The sequence below is a fragment of the Peromyscus leucopus genome, chromosome 8a (genome assembly GCF_004664715.2).
Source record: "Peromyscus leucopus breed LL Stock chromosome 8a, UCI_PerLeu_2.1, whole genome shotgun sequence".
Lineage (NCBI taxonomy): Eukaryota > Metazoa > Chordata > Mammalia > Rodentia > Cricetidae > Peromyscus > Peromyscus leucopus.
In genome coordinates, this window is record NC_051085.1 from 27595022 (window position 1) to 27617497 (window position 22476).

Below are 22476 nucleotides of genomic sequence, written 5' to 3' on the forward strand. Positions count from 1 at the left end.
GCAAATCAACTCTGAGTAGTTACAGGACCGTGGAGCAGGAAGATCACTTCATGCCCTGGTTGATTTTTCTCAACTTGACCCAAACCTGGACTCACCTGAGAAGAGGGAAACTCAATGGAGATCATTCCTGTCAGATTGGCACATAGGCAAGCCTGTGCAGGGCATTGCCTTGATTGACGCTTTGTGTGGGATGGCCCAGCTCACTGCGCACAGTGCCACACCTTGGGCAGGTGATCCTGGCTCAGAAAGCAAACTGAGCAAGCCATGGCGAGCAAGCCGATAAGCACTGTACCTCCATGGTGTGCGCTTCAGTTTCTGCCTCTGGGTTCCATAATCCTGGTGAAAGACTATGATGTAAAAGTGTAAGCCAAATAAGCACTTTTTTCCCCCCTAAACTGGCATTTGGTTATGGTATTTTATCATAGAAATAGAAACCCTAAGATGCTTTATGAAATGATTTGATATTATAAAAGACATAGAAAAACGTTACTTGGGAAGAGTTCTGAGCATAAACGACTTTACTGTCTAAATGCATGCAAAACGGAATTATTCACGTGACTAAATACCCTACAGTAGAGACACCTCCGCCCCGCCCCCATAGTGTGCTCTATAGGGAGCTCTAATCTTCAGGACAGCAGGGCTGGGCGTCTTGAAGCGACTTCCTGCAGTTCTGATTGGCTCAACACCAATTGACTCTGTCCTGCTCACACCCTACGGAGACTCACACCCACTGTCTTGCCAGGCTGTCTGGTCACTACTCCAGAGGCAAGAGGGAGAAAAAAGAACGTGACGCCAGGAACAGAGACTGTTCTAAGTGAGTAGCTTGCCTGGTTGGGGCACTTCAGGAAAGGAAACATTTTAAGAATGTCCTTGAGAGGTGTTGGGCAGCCAGTCATCTTCTGATTTCCAAAGTCTAACCCAGCCTCTTGTTAATTTCTCTTCAGTCCTTGTCTGTTTTCCCATACTCTCGCTGGAACCAGTGAATATGTTCGTTCACTTCTGGATCTAAACAAACAGATTCTTCCTGCCAAATACTTTAAAGTATCAGTTAATCTCATGTTTCAAGGCAATTGAATACTTTACGGAAACCCAGCTCTCTGGGGAGCTGTTATTGCACTTTTTATGATGTATCCCTAAGGTGTCTATTGCTATGTGTAATTTCACTTGGCCTTGGACATGGTTAACCAAGGGGCAGTCATTTATGAAAGCAAATTAGATAGTTACTTACAGTGGAATTACAGTCTCTGCTTCTTAAAAAAGTATTTGTTTTTATTTATGCATGCATGTCTATTTGTCTGTATGTGCACTGTGTTGTACTGGCAGTTGTGAGCCGATCAATCTGGGTGCTGAAACTGAACCCAGGTTATTGGCAATAGCAGCAAGTGCTGTTAGCTTCTGAGCCATCTTTCCAGCCTCCTGTGGTCTTGACAAGTTTAAAAGCGTTACATTAATCCTACTTATCTGGTTACGTGGATTCAGAATATCCAGAAAATTCACAACATACCACAGTGTTATTTCTATGCATTTAATTCTTAGAAGACAGGAAAAGGTTTTAATAAAGGTTTTGCTATTTTCCCTTTTGTGCAGGTGTGTGTACGTGTGTGTGTGTGTGTGTGTGTGTACGTGTGTGTACGTGTATATGTGTGTGTGTGTGTGTGTGTGTGTGTATAGGGGTACACATGTATGCACATGAGTGTAGTGATCAGAGGTTGACATTAGGTATCTTCCTTGATCATTGTCAATAATTTTTCTTTTTTAGACAGGGCTTTTACTGAACCTGCAGCTCCCCATTGACTAGACTGGCTGACTGGGCGCCCTAGGGATCCTCCTGTCTTTACATCCCCATCAATGGACTTAGATTACAGGCTCATGGCACAGCATCCACATGCATGCTGAAGACTGAACTCAGCTCCATGGTTATTCGATAAACACTTTACCCACTGAGAAGTCCACCCAGATCTTTTTTTTTTAAGTGCCTTTTTAATAGTTGTCAAGGTCACCAAAATTGAAACTAACAACTGGTTTCTGTGACAATGACTCATCGATGGGTCAGTCTTGTTCATTATACACTGGGTAGGTCGGGAGTAGCTACAGAACATCTCACATACCCTTGTTAAAAAAATTCTAAGACAAACAGCTTTGAGGGGGCAAGAGGGAAACCTTCCTATAACAATTCATTTTGAGGAACTCAGCTGACTACATTTGGATGAAAGTTAACCAGCAGTCTAGCTCCCCAGGATGCAAACAGATGTTACCTGTAAGTGAGGAAGACAGTATTAAGGGGTGCTCTGGCATCAAAGCATTACAAATGCTAGGGAAACTTCAGGTCCATCCCGCTGCCTGTGGGCTCAGGATGGCTAGCCAGACATAGATCATGAGAATTCCTAGAAAAATATAATTCATCACAACAGCTTAAAATGAATTCTCTCCAATCTTACATAAATTCCATTAGAAGATAGAAATCTTTCCACAAAGAAATATTAGGGGTTTTAGAGCTAAATTCTACTTGACATTTGAGGCTGAGTGCTCTAAATTTATGCAAATTTTGCCAGAGAATTAAGGGGAAAAAAAGAGAATGCCTCCAGCCGTTTTACGATGCCTCTCTGATATTACCTTCAAATGAAAGAACAGTGAAATGGGAATTCAGATTACACTCACGGAAGAGGTTGAAATACTAGGAACCAGGGAAACTAAGGGGCTTATCACTGAAATGCAGTGATCATTTGACATTGCAAAGGAACTATGGAACTAAAGAGAAGTGTGATTGATTTCTCCTAACATTTTATACGCTATCATGCTGAAATCCCAATCTGGGAGCCACTATTATGGAAAGGTTTGAGACATAAAAGAGAAATGTAATGTATTAAAAGCTCCATCAGTTACTGGGCCTGTCCAAAGATATATAAACCTTATATAGTGCCTGAGTCAGTCTGAGATGAAAAAATGATCATTTCAAATAATGTTCAAGAATATGTCATATAGTTCCACATCTACTTATGATCTGAGGGAAAACATTCACCAGAGTAAAACAATACATTAAAAAAACTATAGTTATTGAACAACAAAAAAAGCTATCACCATTTTTGAATGGTAAATTTTTAAAAAGGATTCTCCTTAAAATCAGAGACATCTCAAATATACTGTTTTGTATTCTTATACAGCTGTCAGCTATGACAAAGAAAGAGAAACAGGTACCAGTAAGACAGCTCAGGGGGAAAGGCACCTGCCAGCAAGTTTAACAATCTGAGTTCAATCCCAAAATCCGCATAGTAGGAGAGAACCAAGTCCCACAAGTCATACTAACACACACACACACACACACACACACACACACACACACCCCACATAATAAAATTAAAAAGAAAGAAAAATATAAGTTATAAAACCTAGAGATAGAAAAGAATTGTAACTATCCTTAGGTTATGAGATTAAGAAAAACACGAAAGGATGCACCGTATGACTGAGGGGAGATTTTCTGAACTGCTGAAAACAAATCAATAAACATCATGTACTAACAAATAAAAAAATATATTTTGTTTCAAGAGAATTTTACCATGTAGCCCAGGCTGGCTTCCAACTCTTCAAACCTTCTACTTCTGCCTCTTAAATGTTGAGATTACAGGAATGTGCCATTTCACTCAGCTAGGAAGTATTTTTACTATTTCAAAAAATAATAATAAAGTACTTTTAATGTAATTGGAAATAAATCTAAGAAATAACACACAAGAAGTGCCGGAAGAAAACTACAGTAATAACTAAATGTGTGGATTGACCATTTACAGTTAGAAAGGTTCAACTTGTAAGAAGTCATTTTTTTCTAAAAAGAATTATAGATTCAACAATATTCCTATTACTATATAAACTATCTGGAGCTGGGGAGATGACCCAGCAGTTAAAAGCACTTACTGCTCTTTCAGATGACCAGAATTTGGTTTCCCAAACGCATGTCAGTTAGCTAGCAACTGCCTATAAACCCAGCCCCAGGGGATCTGATGTCCCCTTTTGTCTTCTATGGGTACTTGCATGCAAGTGCACGTATGTGCACATAGACACAGATATACATACACATAAATAAACAGAAAATAACCATTTTTTTAAAAAAAGATAACTATCAAAAGCAAAAACAACTATAACTTGATCAAATTCTAAAACTCATGGAAAAAAAGATGTAAAAAAAACCCAAGAGTGGGCCCGTGAGATGTTTAGTTGGTGGAGGAACTGATGTACAGACTGATGATCTCACCTCAACCCCTGGATCCTAAAGGGTGTCAGGAAAGAGCCAATTCCTGAGCTTTGTCTTCTGGGTGTCATGCTTGTGCCTACACACACACACCACACACACACACACACACACACACACACACACACACACACACACACACCAATTTAAAATTCAAGCATAAAGCTCCCCTGAAAAAGAATAAGGGAGTGATGAGAAGGTATCCAGATGTTTCATAGCTGTACAGTCAAAGAACGCTGCTGTTGTTGCAGAGGTCGGTGGCTAGAGCCATGGAGTACAACACACTTTCAGGAACAGAACCAGAGAAGCAACAAAACACACCACAGGTTGCTGGGGAAGAGAAGGGCTATTTTATGAAGGTATACAGCATTATTTTGTTCACAAATGAAAAAAAAATCCTCCATGGTTTAAAGACTTTAATGTTAAAGGCAAAATGTTTTTTAAAAATTAAAGAAAATGGAGGAATATTTTTATCACTTCAAGGTGATAAAAAAAATCTTTTTAGGAAAAGATTTCCTAAAGGCATCAAATCAAAAGAGAGACGACTGATAATAATAACTGTATTAAAATGACAACTGTCTGTCAAAACACAGGCAGAAAGAAATTTAAAAGGAAAGGTATAGACTGAAAGACTACTTACAGTGGATATAATTGATAAAGCAATTAAATACAAATAAAAGATAAAGATATTTATGATTTTTGCAAATAAGAAAAAAGTTCATTGGAAAAAATGGCCAAAAACATGAACAGAAATTTTGTGGAGAAGTAAATGTGAGCCATTTACAAAGATAAGAAGATATGATCAATTCATAAGTAGTTATAATGAAAATCAGGACCAAGAAAACACCAATTTATTTCCAGTAGTTTTGAGTGCAAAAGAGATCCAATGGTAAGTGTTACGCAGGGGACCAAATGTCTACAGTGACTAACAAAAACAATTGAGCTCTATCTCACAAAGTTGCATATTTACACAATCTCTAAGCCCGCAGTTTCACGATAAGCAGAAGTCTTTGGCCAAAGCTCTTGCATAGGAACCAAAATAGCATGTCCTAACAGCCAAAGCCAGACCCAAGTCAGATGATGGAGGACAGGAGAGCAGCCAGATCCAGCAGGGTTCCCTGTCACATTAGATTACCAAGCCCTAGAAAAATAGAGGAATGCGCCATTGAACTTAACACCCTGGTTGGATCCCAAAGACATTACAGCAAGTGGAAAACAGGAAGTTTTCCAAGTCAATCATATTCATGCCTCCATGTCTCAAAAATAAGCCACATGGAACGATAGATTCATTGGGAACTTTTGCATGGATGACAAAAAAAAGTCATTGTCTTAAAAAGCTGGTGAACGATGACATAAAATTCCAAGGCACAGTTACTTCCAGATGCCATGGTGTTGGCAAGGGGACTGCTGGGGGAGGGAAGGGGAACTCTGGCCCATACAATGGTATCAGCAGTGATCCGTTTGTAAGCTAAATGTCACTCCTGGTGTCCATTTTGTCTCACAAATTGTGTATATGCCACACACCACACATTTTGCATTATCTCAAATGCATAGAAAGTACTTTTTAACAAAAAGAAAATGTCATATTTGTTTAAAAAAAAGTAAAAGGGAATCTAAATTTGAGTTACAGGAACAGCTTGCCACCATTGAAATATAATGGAATCTTGCTGTTGCTTAAATTGACATTTATAAACTACTATATGCATTATGCTATCCCTTACCCATTATGACAGTGAAATATCTACACAGCTACTATTTGATGTACTAATACGACTAGCAACGTTTAGGGTTTGTGCCCCAGAGTGAGTGTATTTACTTATTAGAAGAGTGCATCAGAATTTTAAGATTTCAATATTCTTGCTCTTTGAATGACTCATCTTTTATTAGATGTACTATTAATGACCTTTATATTGTCAGAGCCAGAAGGAATTTAGAAATTGGTTGATCCAAGTCTCTCTCCTTAGGAATGAGCATTATTGAGATCCTTAAAGACAAAGCAACTTTTCAAACACACAGATGGCCAGAGGAAAGAGGATGTTTCTCCCAGTGTAGACCTGCTTCTCTTGTTCCCAAGGCTCATTCCCTAGCAGTGAACACCGGGCGGAGGGGACTTGGGGGTGAGCACATCTGATGCTCACAGAACTGTCACTGAGGTGTCTTTCATAAAGACAACCGTGGGATGTGCTCTCTCACAAGAGCAGAGGCAAAGGGAAGAGGAAGAAAGGCAGAAGGCTGAAGACACCACTCCTGCCCTGGGAAACAGGAAAGGACACTACAGGACAGTGGTCTCAAGGGAACCACCATCAATTAATCAACACATGGACTCCAGTTGAATTAAGACACACTAGATCTTCCTTTGCTTTACTCTTAGCTGTGGAGTGGTCTCTGCAACCTCTAGAGATTCAGCTAGAACGCTGGAGTCTAAGGTGATGGCTGGGACAGAGATGAGAAGATAAACATGTCCACATCAGATACCAACAGACAACTGAGCCTGCTTTTGAAAAGGGAAGATAAAAGGTGGTTTAAATATGTAGTTAAACCTTTTCTTCCTCCCAGAGGTGAATAAACTCAAGTTACATTTTTCCAAACATGCTTTTGTTTTAGACTCTGCAGTCTGAATGATTCTGCAAAGAAAGTGTGTTGTTATAGGCCGGGTGTGGTGGTACACAGCCAAGTGGGATGTCAACACTTGGAAAGGAGAGGCAGGAAGATGGGAGTTTATGGTCATCTTTGGCTACAAAGTGAGTTCAAGGCTAACCTGGGCTACCTGAGAGCCAGCGTCAAAAACAAATTGAGGTTGGGGAGATGGCTCAGCAGTTAAGAGCACTGGCTCGTGATTCAGAGGACCTGTGTTGGATTCCTAGCACCCTGGTTCAGAGCCCTGAGCAACTTCAATGCCAGTTTATCCAATGCCCTGTTCTGGCCCCCAGGACACCAGGTGTGCATGTGGTACACAGATGAAGAAGCAGGCAAACCACTTTTACATACACAATTTTTAAAAACTTTAAGCATGTTATTTAAAAATTTTTCATTCTTGCCAAGTGGTGGTGGCACACACCTTTAATCCCAACACTGGGGGGGGGGGAAGAGCCAGGTGGATCTCTGTGAATTCAAGGTCAGCCTGGTCTACAGAGGGAAATCCAGGACAGGCACCAAAACTACATGGAGAAACTCTGTCTCGAAAAACCAAAAAAAAAAAAAAAGTTTTTTTTTTCATTCTCCTTTAGTATACTATTAAAAATCTACTTTAATGGCATTGTGTAAAATGCAGTCTGCTACTATGTCCTATATTGAGTGTCACATTCTTATTCTTTATTTTTTTTCCAAGGTTAAATGGACTTGAGAGACCCAACATGGTAGTCACTAGGCACTTGTGGCTTCTGATCACCTTAAATGTGGCTAGTTCATTCGAAGGGCCTGCTGGTAACACTAGATTTCATATGCAAGGACAGAATGTGGAATATATCATTGATTTTTATAGTGATTATACCTCAAAATGATAATGTGGTGACTGTAGTCGGGTCAGTAAAAGATACTATTAACACCAATCCCATCTGCTTCTTTTTCCCTTTCATAGTGTGGTTCCCAGAAAATTAGAAATTACCTATGTGGTTCATCTTGTATTTCTGCTGAAGAGTGCCATGTTGGAAGCCCGGGGTTTGTTCATACCAAGTTCCAGTTGTGCCTGTCTTTAATTTTCTTGTCATTAAGTGAAATTTGGAAATGATGTTTTCCCTATGGATTCTGATCAGCCTCTGGGCTAGCCTGCCGGCCTGCATCTCAGGCAATCAGCAAGCAGTTTGCTCCATAAGTCTCGCCCAGTGCCTCCGAGTATTCAGCTGACTTGTAAAACTTCCCAGCATTAGTGAATTAGCTGCCCGCTGATGGCAATAATTGCATTCTATCTGGAATACAGCTAACTGTCAACAGTTTTCTTCATTTTCTGCTGTCTAGTTTGGTTTTGGACCAAGAGAGAAACATCTGTGGAAGCGGATATAAAAATAATGAGTATTTATGCAATTAATCACTGTGTGTCAGCTGCAGTTTGAAACAAATAGCAATACCCTGAGAAACAGCCATGGGGACTCTGAATTCCTGAGCAGACTTTGGCACAACTTGCAACCATTTTATTTCTGGGCCAAACCAAGTAACACACAACACCACTTCACAACTTTAAACACAGGAGGTGCGTACATACTGAATAAATAGGAAAATGCTTTGAAGAGAGCTGAATGGTAAATATAGTGTTGGCAATTTAACAAGTGGTCATTTGTTTAGCTTTTCTCATTTATTTAGCAAATACTTGGAAAGATTTGGGATAGAAGGGCACCATTAAAACCATCTATTTAATTCCTGTGTCATTATCCTACATATCATATAGGTTGAGAGAGAGAGAGAGAGAGAGAGAAAGAGAGAGAGAGAGAGAGAGATCCAAATTTCCAAGTTTCACATCCCAGGGGGACAAATGTTCATTTTATTTCTTCCATGTTTCAGACTCTGAGAAGTGTCCTTAAAATTAAGGTCACAATGGAAACAATCTATCTCTAGACTGAAGGCTGAGAAGGAGTTCCAAATGTCTTAGGGAGGGAAATGAAAATTGGATGCATTTATATAAAGCAAAATAATTTTTCTGCTTTTCAAGCAGTTTTATTACAGCACGTGGCAATGCTTCTCACAGATCTCCCTCGCTGACTAGAGAACAAAGACGCAGGCTCTGAAACCCATGTGGAGGAAGGCAGGACCAGCTGGATCCTCGGGGACACATCCATGACTCCAGGAGGCTGACAGAGGGACAGAAATGTCACAGAGAAGCAAAGTGGAAGCCTGGAGTCCCCAGCACCGCTCAAGCCAGGCATGGTTATTGCCATGAGTGCCAACCGATAATGGACTGAGAACACTATTGGCTACAAAAGGAGCTCTCAAGAGTAACTTAAAAAGAAGAAAAAGTGTGTGTTAATCAAAAATAGTATTCAAACGTTTCTAAATTTTCTTTATTTGTTTATTCTTTTCTTTCTTTCTTTTTTTAAATGAGAATGGAACCCAGGGACTTGTGCATACTAAGCAAACACCCCATGCCCTCCCCCCAAAGTATTAAGAATTTAGCTATTTCAAAGGATATGTTTAGAGGGCTGGATAAGTTAAGAAGATGGACCACCCTTACAGAGGACACAAGTTGGGCTCCCAGCCCACATGCCAGGTGGCTCCCAACCACTTGTAACTCAAGCCTCAAGGGATCAGACACTTCTGGCCTCTGTGGCCACCTTCACACACATGTACATACCCACACACAGACGCACACACATATACACATAAGGAAAAAAAATAATAAATCTGGGCATGGTGGTGCACACCTTTAATCGCAGGACTCGAGTGGCAGAGGCAGGCAGATCTCTGTGAATTCAAGGCCAGCCTAGTCTACATAGCAAGTTCTAGGCCAGCCCACGGCTCCATAATAAGGTCTTCTCTCAATAAATTCTTTAAAAGTGTTTATATCCCAAGGCTTGTTGGGGTGTTTAGAAGAGACCCAGAGGGTCTCCAAGTGATCCTTTGGGTAAAGAGACACCTGAAAAAGAGTAAGCATCAGCCTGTGATACTGTGTGGGGTTCCAAGGTCCAGTGTCTCTGTGTACAGCAGATGCCCTAGCCCCCTTGCTGGGCGAGAGCAACACAAATAGGACTCTTCCCTGTAGCTCTCTTCACACTGCCACAGCAGCCTCCAAAGGAGCAAGACGGCATTGATGATGGGGTTCCTTGGGCGGGCCAGTATTTGGAAGCTTCTCCTGGCCCAGGGATCCTACTTGGATGCAATACCGCTCTCCTGGTCTGTGGTTCTTTGTAGCATGGGAAGTCACATACTGCAAAGCAGTCCTGGGATGAGTCCAGTAGGAGACCAGCCATCCTTCCGCTTACTCAGAAGTAGTTCATCATCCACGGGCAATAAAAATTGCCTTTACATGAAGCATGGGTGACAAGCATTCAGTCACAAATGTTAAGAAGCAAATGCAGTGTGGGGTGTCATGAGACCCAGGCAACAACGGAGTAGAAGAGAAAACATCAGCACATGTGCACAATCACTAAGGTTAAACGATCTGTTTTGAGAATCTATCGCATTCTTATTAATTTACTGCCCTAGCTAGGGTTTCTATTGCTACAGTCAAACACCACGACCAAAGACAAGTTGGGGAGGAAAGGGTTTATTTGGCTTACACTTCCACAGAGCTTTCCATTATTGAAGGAAGTCAGGACAGGAATTCAAACAGGGCAGAAACCTGGGGCTAGGAGCTGACACAGAGGCCATAGAGGGGTGCTGCTTATTGGCTTGCTCTCCTGGCTTGCTCAGCCTGCTTTCTTTTTTCTTTTCTTTTTTTTTTTTTGTTTTTTGTTTTGTTTTTTCGAGACAGGGTTTCTTGTGTAGCTTTGCGCCTTTCCTGGAACTCACTTGATAGCACAGGCTGGCCTTGAACTCACAGAGATCCGCCTGCCTCTGCCTCCCGAGTGCTGGGATTAAAGGCGTGCGCCACCACCGCCCGGCATCAGCCTGCTTTCTTATAGAACCCAGGACCACCAGCCCAGGGAAGGAACCACCCGCCATGGGCTGGGCCCTCCCTCATCAATCGCTAATTAAGAAAATGCCTTATCGCTGGGTCTTACGGAAGCATTTTCTCAGTTGAGGTTCCCTCCTTTCAGATAACTCTAGTTTGTGTGTCTAGTTGACATGAGACTAGCCAGCATATTCATCAAGAAATATACAGTAAAATACAATTAAGAGGAAACTAAACAGAATTTTTAAAAAGTGAGTGAGCAAGAGGGTGATGTGGGTCATTGGGCCAAAGTGCATGCTGCACAAGGCCTGAGTCCAATCCCCATAACCCACATGAAGAGGGAAGGAGAGAAGAACTGACTTCACAAAGTTGTCCTCTGAGCTCCACACGCTCACCGTGGGATGCACATGAGCGAATAACATCATACATACACTCCAATAATTTTTTTTTAAAAAAAGAAAAGGAAGCATAGTGTTCAATGCATGGAACAACAAATTATTTGGTTGTGGCTTATCTGGACATGTTCACTGGCTCACAGCAGGTTACCATGACCCTGCTCTCAGCCTTTCTCCTGTTTTATTTCTTTTGACACTGAAAGTCAAATGCTTCTGAAGTGATGGAGCAGCTGCTGCTGGAAGACCAGGCAAGCAGCACCACGAGTTCTGTAGTTTGGAAAGGCATTTTTTTTTTTTTAAAGGTAAAATACCCAGCTTCTTGAGGGATGGGTCTCGAAATGTAGCCTAGAATCCTGGCAAGGCAAGCCATCCTTAAGATACAGTGGAAGGGTTGGTGGAGCAGTCAGAGGTACCCCAGCACACACCCCCAGGTGGGGCATTGGCATTGCTCTTGCTTTGGGCACTGTAGCCAAATAACACAGTGTTGTGGGATGTCCTGTATGCTGTAAATATGTGTTGCTATGATTGACTGATACATAAAATGCTGACTGGCCAGTAGCCAGGCAGAAAGGATAGTGCAGGTGGGGCAAGGAGAGAGGAGAATGCTGGGAAGTGGAAGGCTAAGGCAGAGAGACGCTGCCAGCCACCGTCATGGGGAGCAGGATGTAAAGTACCGGTAAGCCATGAGCCATGTGGCAAGGTATGGATCTATAGAAATGGGTTAATTTAAGATATAAGAACAGCTAGCAAGAAGCCTGAGCCATTAGGCCATTACATATACATATATGTGTACATATACATACATAAATAATATAAGTCTCTGTGTGTTTGCTTGGGTCTGAGGGCCGCAGGAGCCAGGCAGGAACAGGATAACTTCAGCTACAGCATGGTTTGTGCAGAGCTAAACCAAGAGACTGTAGAAGGTAAGGATTAGGAACAAAGGATCTGTAAGTCCCTGTTCAGAGCCACACAAGTAACTTTGATTATTTATGGAAGCTATGTGATAGGACTAAGAAACCTATCTTTGTTCTTTGAGATATTCTCCATTCTTGCTTCCTATCACCAAAAGGGAGAAAAAAATAAATAAAAGCAGAAAACAAAGCCAATCAAACCAATCCCTTCTCCTTCCACATCCCTTCCTCTAAGGGACCAATCCCTCTTCCCTGCCTTAAATGCATGGGCAGCTTTCTGCTTCTTGCCTACACCAACATTTTGCATCTCTACAGCATATGAAATAGATTTATTTTTCCATAGTGTGTAAATATTGAACTAGTCAAGGAACTTTTTAAGTATGAGAATTTCCCAACAATATTTAAGTCCAAACATCTTTGATGTTCAAGCCTTAAGAGAGCTATCGGAAGGTCAAAATGGGGATTGAAAGTAATTTAGGCAATCAGTATGAGATACTAGATGCCATGAGATAAATCCAATGTATTGAGATTCTGCCAACCTCCATACTCAAATTCATACATTTTTTATTATCATAGGATGTGTGTGTGTGTGTGTGTGTGTGTGTGTGTGTGTGTGTGTGTGTGTAGAAATGCATGGATTATGTGTTCCATCTTTCAAAAGCTTATGACTTTATAGAATACATAATCATCAACAAAGAGGCTGTAGGATTTATAGCTCCATTTGAAAAAGGGAAATAAGTAAATACTTCCAATGGGATTTTTCTCCCAGGAAAAATGTTGTCTCCTCAGATATAAAAAAATAACCAATCACCTTTTTAGCCTAGATGGCAGGAAGGTAACTCAAAGTTTAATTACAAAATAAAGCCTAATCCTGAAAATTTTGATTCCCTCTTCTTCTTTAAACAATGCCCCCATGTAGAGGGGTCCATCCCATGATGTAGGCACTATTTAGGGTCTGGAAGAGAAGACAGAAACGTACTGTAGCTCTGAACAATTTTAAGGTGAAGGGTTTAAACTTTGCCACTTTTACAACTAAATTTAGGTTTCAGTTCTCTGAGTGGGGCAAACAGGTGTCTCTCCCAACAAAGGGCCATTTATTAACAAAGGGTATTCAGGGATGAGGGAGAGAGCACAAACAAGGCCTGAGTCAACCACACAATGTCTCAAGGACAGTTCCCGCAACCCCCTTGAAACTTACCCAAGTATGTCCAAAGATAAAACTTCAGCCAACTAAAAATATACTAATATAACTGATGCTTGCTTAACCAGCTGTGTTTAAGATATCCTAACCATCCCTAAAATCCCTCTAGCTGTGCTTAAAAGCGGCCTGCACGCTTCTCTCAGGGTCATCGCCATGTTGTACAGGTGAACGACCCCCACATATGCTGGTAAATAAACTCTCTTTGCTCTTGCACACTATTTAAATCTGGGGTCTTCCTTCAGCATTTTCTCGGACCCTTACAAGGTGCTTCAACAAGGAACAATATACAAAAAAAAAAAGGACTGAAAGATGTTAGACAAGCAGAAGAAAAACTTCAATATCAACTTGTGCTTCTCAGTGTGACCTCAAATCCCATGGAGATATTAAGTTTTAATGCAGAAGACAATCGTTATTTATTCAATTTTATCACTCATCAGTTCCAAATTACTTCAGTGAGACATGAACCGTGAAAAGAGGGAAAATGGAACTGATTTTTTTTTAAATTCACTTATGAAGGAACTTTACTTTCAATGTAAAAAAACAAAATCCAGTTTTTGGTAGGAAATCAATTTACGCACGGTTCTTATGCAGGAGTGCCCTTGAGGTTGAAACCTTTCATCCTGGAGAAAAACTTAATACGTGCAATGTTAAAGGGGAGGTAAAACAATGGGATATTTTAAAACAAAATGTCTGCAGGGAAGTGAAGCAACAGGATTTTTCTAAGGAAAGGTGAAACATTCCATATTGCACAGATGTTCATTAAGACAGGAAGTAAACAACTTCAAATAGCTTCAGGAAGTCCCTGAAACCGATCAGATTCACTAGGTCCCTCCCTCCTCAAGGTGCTATATAAGCAGTAAAGACTGCCCATAGACACTGGAAGATAAGCCTAGCTGCTTGGGAGAAGCAGAGACCGTCTGAGCTGCCCAGAAGACTTTCAGGTAAGCTGAGCTACCGCTGAGAGGCTCAGACCAAATGAGCCACCTGGAAAGAAAGCCGTGTAACCCACCGAGCTGCTTGCAAGTTGTACAATAAGCTCTAGGTTTCCAGTCGGGTGAGCTGCCCCCAATGCTGCATTGGGCTTTGGTGATGCAGCCGTCTTTGAGTTATTTCTACTCCTGTAAATAACCCCTCACCCATATTCCTGTAAGTAAAACAAATAAAACTCATTGGTTCACCAAGCTAGACTTTAGTGACGTTCATACTTTCTCTGTCACCAGTTTCCTGTCTGGGGTGAAATGCTTGTTCACATCTCCCCAGGCATAGTGTCACACAGCAATTACATAATATAGCTCTTTTCCACAGTGACTTTTTAAGAATATGTGAAACGCTGGGTGGTGGTGGCACACACCTTTCATCCCAGCACTGAGGAGGCAGAGGCCAGTTCGAGGCCAGCCGGGTCTACAAAGCAAGATGCAGGACAGGCTCCAAAACTACACAGAGAAACCCTGTCTTGAAAACAAACAAACAAACAAAACAAAAAAGTGAAACATTTAAAAACATATGTGATGATGTGACTATCTTATCATGGTTTCTGTTCATTTTCTCTTGTTTTACAAGTCAGTGTCTCCTTCTATAGCTCAGACCAAGCTTGACCTTTCTGCCCTTCTGCCTGAGTCCCCTAAGTGCTGGGATTTCCAGTGTGTGCTTCTATAGTGACTATGGTTTTAGTTTATATCTGGAATTGTGCAAGCAAAATTTCTAAAAAAAAAAAAAAAAAATTGCCTCACTAAATTCAGGGTACCATTCAGTGGTCATGTCATTTTGCTAAAGGAGACATATCTTAACTGATTTAGCACGCGAAAGTCTCATTTACAGTTGCAATAATGTATTTAAGCAATACACCTCTGCCTGGGAACTTTGCATGGTGCATGATGCTGGAGTGAAGGGTTTACAAAAGATATCAAACTGGAGTTCATAGAAAAATACTACTAAAGCTGATACGATCAAATAGTTTACTCTATTAGCAATCAACAAATACACAAGACTAAAAAAAATAGAATATTTACATCACAAACATTTTATAATATAAATGTGTAAAACCCCTGTAAAGTGAAAAATGTAATTGGGAGGGCAAGAGATTCAGCTTCAGTGTTTGGTAATTTGGACAGCATTCCTAAGAAGTTCAATCTATTATTGTAGCTAGTAATTAGTAATTTAAACAGGAGCCTGTTTTTCTGAGGACATCTGGGGCTCTGAGACAGTTAAAGGACACATATTAAGACTCCTAGGATCTCCCCTTGGTAGAGGAGGAATCTCTTGGCGTTGCCTGGTCCTCAGCGTGAAGCTATTCACAGCATGGAGTTGGAAGCCTTCTAGACCCGCAGAGGAGGGAAGCTAGTATGGAGCTCTGTACCCACACTTACGGATAACTGCCTCCCTGAGACCTTGGCACTGGAGACTGCCTAACTTCTGCAATGTGAGTATTAAAATGTTCCTAGGAGCACAGTTCAGTGGAAAAACATTTGCCAAACATTTACAAGGCCCTGGGTTCAAACTACAGGACTCAAAAATCAGTGAATAAATTAACATTAAGAATCCAACTTTCAAGCCAGGCAGTGGTGGTGCATGCATGCCTTTAATCCTTGGGAGGAAGAGACAGGCAAATCTCTGTGAGTTCAAAGCCAACCTGGTCTACAAAGCCAAGGCTATACAAAGAAACCCTGTCTCAAACAACAACAACAGAGCAGAAGAATCCAACTTTCTTTAGTAATATGAACATCACAACATGAGCCGCAAGTAGGTGAGATAGTACAGTCCTGTAATCCCAGCATTTGGGAAGTGAAAGCAGGAGGTCAGCCATTTGAGGTCATCTTTGGCCATATAAGGAATCTGAAACAGGTTTGAGCTCCACTGGACATTCTGAAAACTGGAGGAAAAGGGAATTATAGAATGAGAAGAAAAGTGATAACCCTGGAAACCAGAGCTTAAGGATTTTTTTCCAGTTTCTTCAAAGTCTGTGAAGAAAATTGGTCATGAAATGTTTAATAACATATTGCTCTCCCAATGTTTACTGACACCCTCTTTAAGAAACATTATGTCAGCCATGGAAACCGTCATTTTTTATTGGTAACTTTGAAGAGGCATCTCACTTGTTTTAATGCTACAGTTTATTGCCACATCATTCACCAGCCATAGTTGTCAGAGTGTTTAGGGTTCAGGCTTACTTTTATCTGCACAATTTTAATTTCGTCAGATCCTAGGTCAGCAAGAGACTTCCTTGTCTGGCCCCTTCGGTGTCCAAATTTACACTTATTTCTCATTACTTGTTCATCGTCTTCTATGGGTCTTCGAACATATTTAAAGCGATCTTTGAGGGCTCGTTTCCATAAAAACTGTATAAAATAACAAAGCAGGCCAATCAGTCCTTAAAGAGCATTGCATAATCCTACAGAACAACACAACTTTTGTATGTCACCCTGAGGGCCGAAGTTATTTTCATTTTATTATCATAATAGAAGCCACAAATCTATCCTTATCCTGACAACAATGTTGTGATGTTGCTGTTCAAATTATAATCCCCCAGTTAGAGCTAAGGAAACAAAGCAAGCAAACATATGTACTTCATTTCCTTGTGAGCAAATGGAACCACTGAGATAACGTTAGTCCAAGATCTGGCATTCAGCTATTGCCATTCCTGGTTTCATGGCTCAAGTTCCAACATGCCTAGATCTTCAGAAAGCTCTTTAGCCTAGGTTGGGAAGATTAGGATTTCGGTACTAAATCTAGTATGTACTGACCAAGTAACTTTCCATAAGTAACCCTTTAGTCTATGTTCCTCCGCTACCAAATGGAACAGCATGATCTTTCCTGCCCAAGGCACTATGTGTAAGCAGGTGCCTATGCAGGGGTGCATTCCATGCATGTGTATGCATAAGGAAGGAAGCCAGAGGTCACTGTTGGGTGTAATTTTTCAGGAGCCACCCACCTTGGTCTCTCACTGGCCTGGGGCCTGATGACTAGCCTGGGCTGGCTGACTAGTTAGCTTCAGCGATTTGTTTCTCTCCACTTTCCCAGTGCTGGGATTATAAGCGTGTGTGTGCATCACTATGCTTTTGGTGTGAGTGTTGGCTACCACACTTGAGTCCCATGCTTACATGGCAAGCACTTTACTGACTGAGCCAAATGAGAGAGAGAGAGAGAGAGAGAGAGAGAGAGAGAGAGAGAGAGAGAGAGAGAGAACACTCCTAAACTGTGTTTTTAAGAGAATCTTGGTGATTCCAGATGGTGGTGGTGCACACTTTGATCCCAATACTCAGGAGGCAGAGGCAGGCAGATCTTGAGGCCAGCCTGGTCTATAGAGTGAGTTCCAGGACAGCCAGGGCTATACAGAGAAATCCTTTCTCTAAAAATCAGAGAGAGAGAGAGAGAGAGAGAGAGAGAGAGAGAGAGAGAGAGAGAGAGAGAGAGAGAGAGAGAGAATCTTGTGAATAGTGACTTGTGGAAGATATTTATAAAGTGCTATTCATAAAGCACCTTGACAGTTCCAAAGTCCCGGTGAGGTGTTCTGTAGGCTCAGTAGGAGGCTGGTTTGTGCTTTGATTAAGCCCCTGGGTATGTGTGAGTCAGAGATGCTCCATCACCTCCCACAGGCTTATATGTTCTGCCATTGTTTTACAACAGCACAAAACTAATAGATGGCTTGTGCTTTTTTTCTCAGTCCTGAAATATAAACTAGCTCAAATATATTTGTCTCTGTGTTTCCTACAGCTCAGAAAGGACTCCAGCTGTGCTGAACCCAGTAGAAGCTATTATAGCCATCAGTTGCTAGGGTATCATTCCATGAACAAATTCTTATGACTCTCTTCACAAGTATCTCAAATGAGAAAGGACCAATTAAATATGATCATCCATGTGAGTGTTCACTCTATGAGTGTTGATTGAGCACATATGTATTGTAAGTTATTCACTTAACAGTATGAGGTAGATAGACTCAGTGGGAGATATTTGAGCTGTGGGCTTATCATCCCTCCTTCCCCATATTCTCCAGCTAAAGAAGATGTAAAGAGTCCTACACAAGAGCAGCTTTCCTAATCATTCTGAAGCTACGTGCGTCTTGTGACATGCGAGGCAATCTGCAGCCCCGGGCAGGTGCATTACCCCATGTTGCAAACCCAAATTTAATCATTAAGAAACATTCGGATAAGTGAAGCATGTGCATCACCTTAAATGACATATGGGGGAAAAAACAACAACTTGCCTGCTCCGGGAGTCCAGTCGAAGAGAGGGAGAGGGATTCTATGAGCAAGGAGGGTCAAGATCGTAATGGGCAAATCTACAGAGACAACTGAACTAAGCTCATGGGAACTCATGAACTCTAGACCGACAGTGGTGGATCCTGCATGGGACCAGACTGTACTAGACCCTCTGCATACGGGAGACAGTTGTGTAGCTGGGTCTGTTTGAGGGGGCCCCCGGCAGTGTGATCAGGATCTATCCCTGGTGCATGAGCTGGCTTTCTGGATCCCATTGCCTGTGGTCCAATACCTTGCTCACTCTTGATGCAGCAGGGACGAGCTTGGTCCTGCCTCAACTGAATGTACCAGGCTTAGCTGTCCCCCCACGGGAGGACTTACCCTTTTGGAGGAGGGGATGGAGAGGTGGGTCCAGAGGGAAGGCCGGGTGTGGGGATCGGGAGGAGAGATGAGAGGGGGATCTGTGGTTGGTATGTAAAATGAATAAAAAACAAAACAACTTGACTACAAAGTAAATATCAGGGAAAACAAACAAACAAACAAAAAAGACAAAGAGACTAAATTAGAAAAAAAACAACAGAAACAGAAGAATCGGATGCAATCCATAATACAGATTATATGGGACATCATGCAACTATTATTCATTTTCATAGGCATAAAAACAGTATTGTTGCTATAGAGGAAACTGTCATTATCTGTCTAAGGCCTATGCTGAAAGGTCTGTGGCTGTGGCTCTGTGGTAGAGCACTTGCCTAAAATGTAAAAAGCCCCGAGTTCAATGCCCAGTACAGCAAAAATAATGCAATAAACAGCAAAAAGATATTTAGAGATGTCACCAGTAACTTCTAAACAATCACGTAACACCAACAATGCTCGGGATGAAGGTAGATGCCGCAATGGCCAGTGAACGTGGACTAGCAGCTCTTCACCAGCCTGCTGATGCTGCTCCCTCTATTCCCCAGAAGACATCTCATGTGTTAGAGGACATGTGTTGTGATTGCTGTGGAAAGGGCACTACACACATGTGGTGGGTGTCAAGGGTCCTGCTCACTGTCCCACGATGCTCAGGATGATCCTCACTACAGAGAACTAGTAATTATCCAGCACCACGTATAATCATGTGAAGAGAAATCTTGATCTTGAAAGGCCTATGGTAAGCCACTGTGTAGATTTGAAAATTTACAAGATAAAGAGTTTTTACACACACACACACACACACACACACACACACACACACACTACACCCCTCTCAATATTCTTAGGCATTTCCTACACCATGCAATCTAGCATGAGGACCACAGCCTCATATACAGATGTGATGAGAAGCTGGGCAAATACCTATCCATGCACCAGACTCCACTTATACTCTTCAACTGTACAAATGAGGCCACAACCTGATAAGTCATATTCCATGGCTCTCTATTATCTTTGCATAATATGTGGGACCATGTACATCACATGCCCACAGGAGTCCAGTAGACATTATTCATTACTTTGTAAGTATCTCACTTCAATAACCATAAGAGTAAAGGTCAACTGCCTGGACTGAGTCTATCAGGTCAATCTCAGTCCTCGGGGGAGGCCTTGCTCTGGAGGAGGTGGGAATGGGGGTGGGCTGGGGGGAAGGGGAGGGGGCAGGAAGGGGGAGAACAAGAGAATCTGTGGCTGTTATGTAGAACTGAATAGTATTGTAAAATAAAATTTAAAAAAAGGAGTAAAGGTCAAAATGTAACTGGCAGACAGGAGAGATGACTTACTGAGTAAAGGCACTAGCTGCCAAGTCTGATGACCTGCATTTGATTACTGGTACCCACACAATGGAAAGAGAGAACTGACTCCCACAAACTGTCCTCTGCATCCATCCACATGTCAGAGAGAGAGGGGGGGGGGAGAGAGAATTAAAAAATATTACAGATATTTATTTGCTTATATATAGGTAAGACTCTCTGGAAAGACTTCCCATTAGTTTCAAGTATCTCTGTGCTACCTGGAATATATAATACAATGCAAATGTCAGGTAAGAGTTGAATTGCTTGGGGGACAATGAAAGGAAAGCAATCTGTTCAAGTTCAGTAGAAATGTACCACCCTGGTCTTAACTACATAGCACAGTATCAGAGATTGATTGAAGCTGAGGGTGTGGGATTTACAGAGACAGAGAAGTGCCTGTCACTGATCAGATGACCAGTGTTATATTGTATCTTGATGGAGAAGGAGGGTTAGTGTTTCCTGTGTTCTCATGACTGGAGCTGTCAGAACCCCAGATTTTTGTTGTTGCTTGGCTTGCACTATTTTGTTTTTAGTAAGAGAAACATCAGGTTCTTTTGTAGCATGCTTTACATACAAAAACACATTTTTTTAAAAAAGGACATCATCCTTCGTTAGCAAGAGTCTTGACAAGCTGCTACTTCCAGGCATGGGATACCACAACTTTTCTGAGTTTGGAGGGTAAAAGAGAACCCTAAGGCCTTCTATCATTCAGCATCTTCTGATTTTACCTATGTATACTAAGCCCTTACCTGAAGATGGGAAGACGACAGAGAGAAAGGGAAAAGGAAGGAAGAAAAGTAAAAAGAGAGGATGGAGGTGGGAGGGACAGAGGGAAAATTCCTTCCCTGCATGTAGTTGAGAAGATGAGATACAGAAGCACATCTGTCATCTTAGCTGTGTTTACCAAAGTGGGTTCATATAGGGGTAGATACCACAGTGGATTCATATAGAGATAGATACCACAGTGGATTCCTATAAAGACAGATACCAAAGTGGATTCATGTAAAGATAGATACCAAAGTGGATTCATATAAAGACAGATACCACAGTGAATTCATATAAATATAGATACCAAAGTAGATTCATATAAAGATAGATACCGAAGTGATTTCATATAAAGATAGATACCAAAGTGGATTCATATAAAGATAGATACCGAAGTGATTGCATATAAAGATAGATACTGAAGTGGATTCCTATAAAGACAGATTTACGGGAATAGCAGCGTATCTTCAGGTACACATACCTATAGTTTCTCACCACTGTTTCTTAAATCATACTTTTCCTGTCAAGAATGTTCAACTTTTTGTTAGAATTTTAAAGTATTTCTTAAGTTTATCATTCAGTAATGCTAAACATATTTCCACTGTTACAGTGAAGGCATGAAGATGTTCTTCTTGTTTCATGTGAAACAGCATCTCATGTAGCCCAGACTAGCTTTCAAGCTCCTGGTCCTCCTGCCCCAATCTGCCTAATGGTAAGGCCTCAGTTGGTACGCCAGTTCCTAAGCATGCTTGGGCACTGGTTCTCAACCCTTGATATCCATCACAGCCTTTGGAATCTTTTGAAAGCCTTGGTGGCAGAATCTGTCCTCACATCATTTAAATCAGAATCTCTGGAGGACAAACACCATGAAACTGTTTCTTAGAGCATCCTTAGAGTCTACCGAATCCAGACAGCAGAGATGTGAGAGGGTGGATGAGGTAGGGGGACAAGACCTCAAAGCCAGACAACTTCCCCTTTGATTAGATCAGAAAGCAAGAAACACTCCATCAACTACAGCTCTGATGAAGCCATGTCCTCCTTCTGGGTATTCACAGGAGCTCTGAGTTACACAGGAGCTCCTGGATGGTGTTAGGAGAGGGACAGAAGGACGGTGACTTCCAGCTGAAGACAAGATACATGGGACAGAGACAGAGATGAACCACAGAGGGAGTGGGGGAGAGAGAGAGAGAGAGAGAGAGAGAGAGAGAGAGAGAGAGAGAGAGAGAGAGAGAGAGAATATGAACACCAAACTTGCCAATATGGGCAGGGGAAAGACCACAATGCTTCAACACTACAAAAAGAACTATAGGCAACTGAGATTGGGAAAAACAGTCTTCCCTAGGAAAGAACACACCAATTCATTATCCAATACCAAATGGTAAGCCCTAAAAACATATACCCAGCAGACTAATTAAGCAGGATATATATATATATGAATATAACAATAAAAAAGGGTTTT

At 41.5% G+C, this 22476-nt stretch overlaps 1 protein-coding gene and 1 long non-coding RNA gene across 2 annotated transcripts in view; one reads left to right on the plus strand and one right to left on the minus strand.

Annotated features, from left to right (window-relative positions):
• Positions 1–22476, minus strand: part of Samd3 (sterile alpha motif domain containing 3) — a 50873-nt gene that overhangs the window by 7436 nt on the left and 20961 nt on the right. The window contains 3 exon segments of the mRNA XM_037200301.1: positions 828–901; positions 904–1024; positions 16456–16623. Coding sequence (XP_037056196.1) covers positions 828–901; positions 904–1024; positions 16456–16623 — 363 coding nt within the window.
• On the plus strand, positions 605–9234 carry LOC114698618. The gene is made up of 2 exons (XR_003735388.2): positions 605–814; positions 8886–9234. It is a non-coding gene; the product is annotated as an uncharacterized LOC114698618 (long non-coding RNA).